General features: G+C 34.0%; 2 protein-coding genes across 4 annotated transcripts; one reads left to right on the forward strand and one right to left on the reverse strand.

Moving 5' to 3' along the window:
* Positions 1-1,089: 1,089 nt before the first annotated feature.
* LOC133300991 (catalase-4-like) lies at positions 1,090-5,281 on the forward strand. Of its 3 annotated transcripts, none has more exons than XM_061500584.1 (8): positions 1,090-1,236; positions 1,439-1,535; positions 1,647-1,924; positions 2,930-3,706; positions 3,884-3,973; positions 4,440-4,507; positions 4,591-4,696; positions 4,953-5,281. In XM_061500584.1, exons 1-8 carry the CDS (start codon positions 1,222-1,224, stop codon positions 5,010-5,012), a joined length of 1,491 nt encoding a protein of 496 aa, XP_061356568.1. In that variant the 5' UTR covers positions 1,090-1,221; the 3' UTR covers positions 5,013-5,281. The 3 variants fall into 3 exon arrangements, with proteins under 3 accessions (XP_061356568.1, XP_061356567.1, XP_061356569.1); XM_061500583.1 differs by having other exon boundaries at positions 4,603-4,696; XM_061500585.1 differs by having other exon boundaries at positions 4,603-4,696; positions 4,977-5,281.
* Positions 5,282-6,416: 1,135 nt separating this feature from the next.
* On the reverse strand, positions 6,417-9,279 carry LOC133300997 (probable serine/threonine-protein kinase PBL21). The gene is made up of 4 exons (XM_061500589.1): positions 9,076-9,279; positions 8,136-8,325; positions 7,653-8,032; positions 6,417-6,602 (listed from the first exon to the last, which is right to left on the reverse strand). Exons 1-4 carry the CDS (start codon positions 9,277-9,279, stop codon positions 6,417-6,419), a joined length of 960 nt encoding a protein of 319 aa, XP_061356573.1.
* Between the last annotated feature and the right edge of the window lie 448 nt (positions 9,280-9,727).

Genomic DNA, 9,727 nt, shown 5'->3' on the forward strand with positions numbered 1-9,727 from the left:
TCTTTTATTTCTTATTGTAATGATAAATTTATAATAATGAGGATGATTTTAGCACCTTAACCTGTATGTATTAATAAATAATGAAATTTCTTAGATATCGCCAAAAAGTTATTGGAAAAATATTTTTTCATGTTATGATTTTTTGATTTAAGTGCAAAAAAAATTTTATTTTTATTTTTTTAATAAATATTGAACTCACCACTAATTGAGTCATAACATGATAATTTAATTCTCATGTAACATGAGAAAATCAAACCGAAAGTTATTATTATCAAATCTCACTCTCTCACTTTTCGTTAATAACTATGTCCAATTCATGTCAGTATAAAAGTAGAAAATTCAATATATATAATGTTATGTGAATTTTCCAATATACATTTTTAAGATTTTTTTATTATAAAATTCATAGAAAAGAATTCTGCGACCATGTTTGAATCCCAAACCATGTGCGATTGTGCATCCGTATTATTTTGAGATATCCGCATTATGAATATAATTTTTTGTTCGGTAAAAATATAATCTATTTACTTATTCAATCAATGTCTTTATTTTTGGATTTTAGTAAATTCAATCTAAATTGATGGAATTTTTTTTACATTATTATAAATATAAATTGTAATAATTTCGTCACGAATTATAAACAACAGTTTATATTTTACACTTCAATTTAAGAAAAGATATTTATACATTATAAAACTTTAATTATCTTTACATCAATTTTTTAAATCATAAATAAAAATATATTTTGACAATTTTTTCATTTTTAAATTTAGATAAATAAAATTTAATATTAGTATAAAAACTTGATGTATAATTATAAAAAAAATTTCTCCCTCACCAAAAAAAAAATAATTTTTTTCTCTAGTTATGTATTGAAAATTATGTTATTATTTTATATTATAATCTTTTTAATATTTCATTTTGACGCAAATTGATTTGAGTGATAAAAGAGTTTTATTTTTTTTTAAAAAAAAAAGTCAAATTAAACAATTTTTAAAACAACTATTAATAGTAGTGTAACCAAAAAAAAAAAAAAAAAAGTAAAGGGGAAAAAAAGGTAGTGAAGACAAATGTTACGAGAAAATCGTTGAAATGAATAAAGAATATACTTAAAGAGGATAAGCACTGAAACAGGAAACCAATTATAAAATTGTGCCCACAGACTTTGTGTTTGCCACACAAAATTCATCTCTATCTTCTCTGCAGAGCCACGAAGAAGCCATGGATCCCTACAAGGTAACCTTCTTCGCTTTTCTTTCACATTAGATTCCTCAAACATCAAACATCTCCTTCATCCTTATTTAACTTTAGATTTTAAAGAGAACTGTTATATCCTTTGTGTTCGCTTTTAACACGTAAATCAAGTATATGTGTTCGTTAATTGGGTAGATTTTTGTTTGCTTTCACTTATGAAGATTTTAACTGATTCCTGATGCAGCACCGTCCATCAAGTGCGTTCAATTCTCCGTTCTGGACCACTAATTCTGGTGCTCCTGTTTGGAACAATAACTCATCGCTAACCGTTGGATCTCGAGGTATCAGTTATCTATATGCTATTGAAAATTTGAAACAGAGTAAATTGATTTTTGATTTTGATTTTGTGGTTGTGAATTAGGAATAATGAATTTTTTGTTTTGTTTTGGCAGGTCCAATTCTTCTGGAGGATTATCATCTAGTGGAGAAGCTTGCAAACTTTGACAGGGAAAGGATCCCAGAACGTGTTGTTCATGCCAGGGGAGCTAGTGCAAAGGGTTTCTTTGAAGTCACACATGACATTTCTCACCTCACTTGCGCTGATTTCCTTAGAGCCCCTGGTGTTCAGACACCTCTCATTGTCCGTTTCTCAACTGTTATCCATGAACGTGGTAGCCCTGAAACCTTGAGGGACCCTCGAGGTTTTGCTGTCAAGTTTTACACTAGAGAGGTCAGCATAGCACATCGTTTGTTTAGTAGGAAAATGATCGATTTGTGATGTTGTAATCTTAGGAGACGTTTGGTACAAGGATAGGATTTTTTTTTAGATTCCCAAAATGACACTGAGAATCCTATTTACCCACATTTGGTACAAGGATTCTAATTTTTTTTTCCGGAAATCTGATTTTTCTAGGATAATGATTTGTGAATACTTTTTAAGGCAAAATGCCATCCAAGAATACCCAAGAGGTGGGAAAATATTTTGGCCTCTGCGCCACTAGTGCGTTGATGGCACCACTTGCGCCAAGTCTCCAAGCAATATTTTCTTCCCGCATCAATAGCGCGGTGATGGCGCTAGACTAGCGCCAGTGGTGCAGTTTTAAAATCACCGTATATTACCAGTAATATTTGACAATCAACCAAACATAGAATCACGAAACTTGAGTCAACATTCCTAGTAATATTTTGACCTATCAAACAGCTTTTTGGTCATATTTCCGAAAAATTCACTTTCTCATCATATTCCTGGTAATCGTGATTTCCAAGTATAAAAGTTTTTCTCTTCTACCAAATATCCTCTTACACTCTTTTTTAGTTAATATAGTAATATAGTACATATAGAGAGGAGGAGAATCTTTTGACTCTGGTATAAGATTAAGAAGTCTTATTTCTCATCTTAGCTATTGATTTTTGTTCATCTGGTGACGGTAATTTATTAATGGTTTTAATTTATTAGTGATGTGCTCATATTTAATTATTCTAATTTATTAGTCATGTGAGCTCTTAGATACTTTAAGTATGAGATTAAAGACTAAAATTACTTGCGTTTAATGTTTCTAATTTATTAGTCATGTGAGCAGTTAGATACTAAGTATGGGATTAAAGAGTAAAATTGGGCATAAAACTTGTTATTCTTATATCAATTTAAGTTGGTTCTCTCCTTATTTTTGTTAATATCCAATTATCTTGAACTGAACGTTTTAGTTTAGTTTATGATATGATGATAATTTTGTAGGGTAACTTCGACCTTGTGGGAAATAACTTTCCTGTGTTCTTCGTCCGAGATGGGATGAAGTTTCCTGATATGGTCCATGCTCTGAAACCCAATCCAAAGTCCCACATCCAGGAGAATTGGAGGATCCTTGATTTCTTCTCCCACCATCCGGAAAGCCTTCACATGTTCACCTTCTTATTTGATGATGTAGGTGTCCCTCAAGATTACAGGCATATGGATGGTTTTGGTGTTAACACATACACCCTTATCAACAAGGCTGGGAAAGCACACTATGTCAAATTTCACTGGATACCCACCTGTGGTGTGAAGTGTCTATTGGAGGAGGAGGCCATTAGGGTTGGAGGGTCCAACCACAGCCATGCTACCCAAGACCTTTCTGATTCAATTGCTGCTGGGAACTATCCTGAGTGGAAACTTTATGTCCAAATAATAGATCCGGACCATGAAGACAGATTTGATTTTGACCCACTTGATGTAACTAAGACTTGGCCCGAGGACATTATTCCGCTGCAGCCAGTTGGTCGCATGGTCTTGAATAAGAACATAGACAACTTCTTTGCTGAGAATGAACAACTTGCATTTTGCCCAGCCATTATCGTGCCTGGTGTATACTACTCAGATGATAAGATGCTTCAGACTCGGATATTCTCCTATTCTGATAGTCAGAGACATAGACTTGGACCAAATTATCTGCAGCTTCCTGCTAATGCTCCCAAGTGTGCCCATCACAACAATCACCATGAGGGCTTCATGAATTTCATGCACAGGGATGAAGAGGTATATTAATTTTTTTTTCTCTGTATAAGAAACTGGTTAATGACGTGATGGCATTGAATTATACATTTTGCATGCTAATTGGGCCTTAACTCTTACTGTCATATTGCAACTTATCCTTTAGTTGTATACTTTTTTCTTTTTATTTTTTCATAATGACTGAATGCTACTGATTTATAGGTCAATTACTTCCCTTCAAGGTATGACTCTGTTCGACATGCTGAAAGGTTCCCCATTCCTCCAGCTATCTATAGTGGGAAGCGTGAAAAGGTTAGTTCTATCAATTGCTTATTGGTGAAGATATAGAACGTCTGATAGTGAATGAATCTACCTTCCATAGGTTTCAATTTATAATTTAGATTGCATTAGTTCATTTCAGGTGTTCCAATATTTCTGAAGGCAATGAGAATTAGACAGAAAATATCTTTGTTAGACATGTTCTTATTTAATCAGTGATAAAAAAATGTCATGTCACAAATATAATGAAAATTTTATCTGACAACTAAGGAAACAAAAGTAGATCCAATACATTGGCAAGTTAAATAGCTCTAAATTGTTAATAAAGCTTGTAAATTTGTGTTTATTTTTAGTATTACTTTTGCATAGAAGAGATTACTGATTAATGTTTCTATTAGACATTTGTAAGATCTTGAACAAAAAAAATAATGGTTGTAAAATTGTTGAAAGTTGCTTTTATTAGGGCAAGAATGTGCTAAACAATTCTTGCTTAATGCAGTGCATAATTGAGAAGGAGAACGACTTCAAGCAACCCGGAGAGAGATACCGGTCCTGGGCACCTGACAGGTTCCTGTTATAAACTAATGATATGATCAATATGAAATATGTTTGGTGATGTCTAAAGGTGAGCTGTCTTTTTCTGTTTTCTTATTTCTTTTCAGGCAAGAAAGATTTGTCCGCCGATGGGTTGAGGCTTTATCTGACAAAAATGTCACCCATGAAATCCGTAGCATCTGGATATCATACTGGTCTCAGGTGAGATTTTTACATATGCTAATTTGTCATTGTAAACTATAGGCTTAAGTGTCCCCTTCACGCATTTCATGTGGTAAAAGTTGAGGGACATTAAAGAGAGTCCAGTAGTTTGATTCCCAGCATTGCTCCTATCCCCTTCCCCTTCCTCATACCCCTTTCCCCTCCCTGTGGGTCCCTTGTTCATAGCCAAGAGTGTCAAATGAATCTGCATTTGTGTGCTTATGTGATGTTATTGGATGGTGTTATTGCTGTGCAGGCTGACCGTTCTCTTGGACAAAAGATAGCATCTCATCTGAACATGAGGCCAAGCATCTAAGATTGGTGGTGGCAACCCCAGCTTGATTGTAAGAGTTGCAGATGAGCAAAGAGTGAGAAATGTCTGTTAGTCTGATATTTGAAAGGATTAGTCCTTTTATTACAGTTCTATATTGTATATCAATTATTTCACGCATCCAACTTTCTTGACGTGTCTCGTCTTAATATATGTCTTGGTGATAAGGATGAAGATGTGAACGTCCCATGATTCTCTATTCACCTTTGGTTAAGGCTTCGTTTATATTTCAAATAATCTTTTGTTATCATTTATCTCTCTGTTACTACTCCGTCTCTTTGAGGCAAGTGATCTAATAGACTAAATAACGTTACAGAAAATTCATGTTTTTCTTCCACCACAGGGATTGCCTGTACGTGATTATCAATGGAACCCACACACTCAGTGAGACCCATATAGATTTAATGGAAAATACTTGTTACATATCACTTTTTTTGGTCTTACGTCAGTGAGGTGACAGAATCAAAGTGGAGATATGTTAAAATTCTAATGGAATCAATCAAATGGTAAAAACTACACTCATGTGAGGTGATATGTGTGAATATGTGAGAAAGTGTGTACGGGCAACATTCCTCGAATTTGATGGTAGTAATTTGAATGGAGGAAGAAAAAGCTTCCGTCGGCTATCAGCAATAATAACGCATATATAGCACCACCAGAAGAATATGTGCTAAACATTACACCCACCCTTCCATGTCTTCTGTCAACTTGAAACAAAGAGCCAGGGGGAAAAAGTTGAAAATTTTGGCTTCCTTATTTATACACTTAAACCATTTTTCTTCCTTTTTGTGAGTGTGTTGGTACACAGAACAAAGTAAGATTCTCGGGCATCAATAAACAACTAGATAGAATACAAAAACTAAAAAGGTTTTAAAAAATACAATGTCGGTCGGTACTTAGGAAAACCAATCACGTGTGTTAAACTATAGATTTGGCAAAGGAAAACCACCTTCATTTTCAGTGACTCGTCTCAGTTATTTTCACATGTAAATCAAATAGGTGCTTCTGCATGAACTCAACAAGTAATTGAAAATCCACCTCTTCCCAACCATTCTCATTTAGTTGAAATGACATAAAACAAGCTATTGGTGACTCATGAATTCTTAAGTACAACAAGCATAAATTAATGTTTATTGCAATTAATCAATCACAAGAATGATTTTTCAATACAGGTATGGCAAACAGTTTATTTTTACAATTGCCATGACCATGAATTTTTCTAAAGCAATAACACTTAACTTGCAAAATAGGCAAGTTTGTAGCTTACACTTATTGAACTGATAAGGAAACCTATACCCAAAATCATAGAGACAGGTTGAAATCAATCTAGAATCTGATTCCTCTGAAAATTTGGTTTATACCCATTTCTGATCGTGGTTCAGGGATACTCTAAGAAGCCAGGTACTCCAGTGCAACAACAATATCACGAATATGCGGACGAAAATTTGGTTGTTCCTGGAGACACATTGCAGTAATAGCAATTGCATGGTGCAAACGGCGTAAGGGGTAGTTTCCTTGCAGAAGAGGGTCAACCATTTGCGAAAACTTTCTCCGGTCACTTAAAAATGGGCGAGCCTGGAAATCACGCACATAAAGTTTAAGAAATAAAATTTATTACAAATGAAGAAGTTGAATATAGATTAAAAACTAGGGGTGTGAAATAAAACAAAATAAACAAAACTGGATTAGAGTTATATTGACAAATTTTTTATTTTTTATTTATAAACTACACTATTTCTTACGAGTAAGACTTCACTTAAGAGTATCTTACCAGTAAGATATAGTATAATTTATAAATAAAAAAATTATAAATATAATATTTCCTACTAAATTGAGCTGTTAACTTATTCAAAACATACTAAAAGAACTATAATATTTTAACTAAACTATTTTATACGAATTCGTTCAAGATTGAACTGGTTTTTCAAACCGAAACGGTCTAAGAAGCAAATCATGTTACCAATTTGGTTTGGTTAGAGCTAAAAATTGCACCGAGTCATTTTCTCAAAATTGGTCCAAAAACCGAATCACTTTTACAACCGGCTTGGTTCAGTTTGTAGACACCTGTATTAAAAACTGTCATCTAAAAAGCTTAAGACGTATGGGTATGCCAAAAAATCCCACGAAAGGATTATTATGGTTTAAAGAGGGCAGACTACTTTCCTAAGGAAACATTCTCTACTCTCACGGAGTGTTTGGTGGAGGAGATGTTTTTTTTATCAGTCAAAAAAATTTGTCTGGAACATGGTGAGGAAAATTTATAGCTGGGTGAGATAAGAAAAAGTGTTTGGTTGGCCAAAATTTATTGCTGGATGGTAAAGTTACCTATTGATATCATGTGTAAAATTATTATCTATCAAAAAAAATTTGCCAACCACTTTTTTATTTCACTCCTACCAAATATAGCTAAATTATTTTCCTCACCCGACTCTTCTTGGGCAATTTTTTTTTCCTCCTACCAAACACCCGCTCAATTTATTTCACACTTGAAGATTGGGGAGTCTAAATATGCTAGTGGAAGGAGGAATGTAAAAGAAAGCACTGAAATGCAAATGCAAAACAACATGACAAATAGTTGAGGATTTATAGAAATAATAATAAAGAATAAAGGAAGTAAACATTTACCCATGAAACTACGTTTTGCTCCCCCGGTTTTCTGGTGAGATCTAGTGCCTTACGTCCAGTAATCAACTCAAGCAAGACCACACCAAAACTATAGATATCAGATTTAACAGTTAATTTGCCACTCATTGCATATTCTGGGGCACAGTACCCATATGTTCCCATCACTCTGGTGGAAACATGGGTATTGTCTCCAACAGGACCAAGTTTAGCAAGCCCAAAATCCGAGAGTTTTGGGTTAAAATCATTGTCTAATAAAATGTTGGAAGATTTCAAGTCACGATAGATAACAGGTGGATTTGCTTCACAATGGAGATACTTTAGACCCTTAGCAGCGCCAACAGCAATCTTCAGTCGAATTCTCCAACTTAGTGGTTCTTTCTCTGCGTCATTTGAGAAAATAAAATGCAACCTTTTCAGTCACTCAATATTGTTAATGAAAAAAAAAAAAAAAAAACACAAAACTTGAGGAATGTGTGAGGTAACCAAAAAGATGACGTTCGAGGCTACCCATAGGCATGTATTCATAAACCAAAAGCCTTTGATGTCCATCGGCGCAGTAACCAATTAACTTAACAAGATTAGGATGATGTAAGAGGCTTAACATAAGAACCTCGGTGAGAAATTCCCGAAAACCTTGATGACCATCTAGGTTTAATTGTTTTATAGCAACAACCTACACAAGTAGATAGCATTAAAAAAATAAAATAACCATAGCATTGGAAGAAAGTCAATTCATAAAATTATTTCCATTAAATCCTGTCTAACAAGAATAGGTGTAATGTATGGCGGTGTGCATCCCCTATGTTATTCCTTATGATTTCAAATGCAATAAGCAAATATCGTTCACAAATAGAACTAAATAACCAACACAATATAAGAGTTATCTACTTATTGTGAATGATATCTACTTGTTGCTTGAAATCAAGAGGGATAACATATCGAGTGCATATTGAACATTACTGTTGAGATATATAAAATTCTGAAGGTTCTTATCAAGTGATATCTTCTTATCAAGTGGTATCAGAGCCTCGTGTTCCGAGTTCGATCCTCGTCGCCTTCCACTTTTTTTCTAGTGAAATTTCTTTCTTCGTACAGGTAGGTGAGCCTGTGCATTATCCATCATTCAAGCTCAGTGGGCTCTCGTGTGAGAGGGCTTGTTGAGATATATAAAATCATTAATATAATCTCATCCAATAGCTTAAACTTTTGAGTTGAATTGGTTATTTATAATTACAACGAAGATAAAGACAATCTTTATATGAAGTGTTATCCTTTACATATTTGTAAAGAAATTATTATCTTGATTCAAGCAAGTGATCTTTTGTTTGCAAGAAGATCAACTTTACCGATGCTCTAGGCTCGTGCTATTCAGAAGAAGGTGAATTCATAGTTTTTTTTTTTAAAAAAAAACATTCTTATTTACCTGGCCTGTAGAGAGATGACCCTTGTAAACCCTTCCAAAACCTCCTTCTCCAATCAAGTTCACTTCCTTAAAACCTCCTGTTGCCGATGCAAGCTCGCGAAAACTGAAACTGGTGGCTTTCGTTCCTTCTCCACTCTTGGACCTCAAATTATCATCAATGCCCACATTCTTCACATCAGAAAAGAAGCAACAAAAATGGCTCATTATTTTTTTTCTCCTCTCCTAATTCTCAATCACCAAACGCTCTTGCTCTTTCCCATATTCTAAGTCTCCATAAAAACTAATGAAATGGAAATTTTCTAATTATATATATACGCGTGCTTCATGCTATATTTGGAACACCAATCAACACTAATTTAGCCGCATGCCAACTGCCAAGCGCAACAGACTGTGTACAGAATAACACCTTTCCAACTGCTTTGTCCTTTCTGTCGTTAAACTAACATGTAAATAAATTTATGCATATATTTTTTTTGTTGTCTTATCTATCATTTTATATATAATATTTTATTTCCACTATGGTTGCTGCCTTCTTAGTCGTTATATATATGTATCTTTCTTCTCGGCATTATAAAGATTACGGTCCCAGCAAACATTACAATCATGAAATAAAATGATTTGAGTATCATTATACCCTCAGAAAGAAAGTGAT

The sequence above is a fragment of the Gastrolobium bilobum genome, unplaced genomic scaffold (assembly GCF_033153095.1).
Source record: "Gastrolobium bilobum isolate Gb01-03AN ecotype WA unplaced genomic scaffold, APGP_CSIRO_Gbil_v1 utg26659, whole genome shotgun sequence".
Classification (NCBI taxonomy): Eukaryota; Viridiplantae; Streptophyta; class Magnoliopsida; order Fabales; family Fabaceae; genus Gastrolobium; species Gastrolobium bilobum.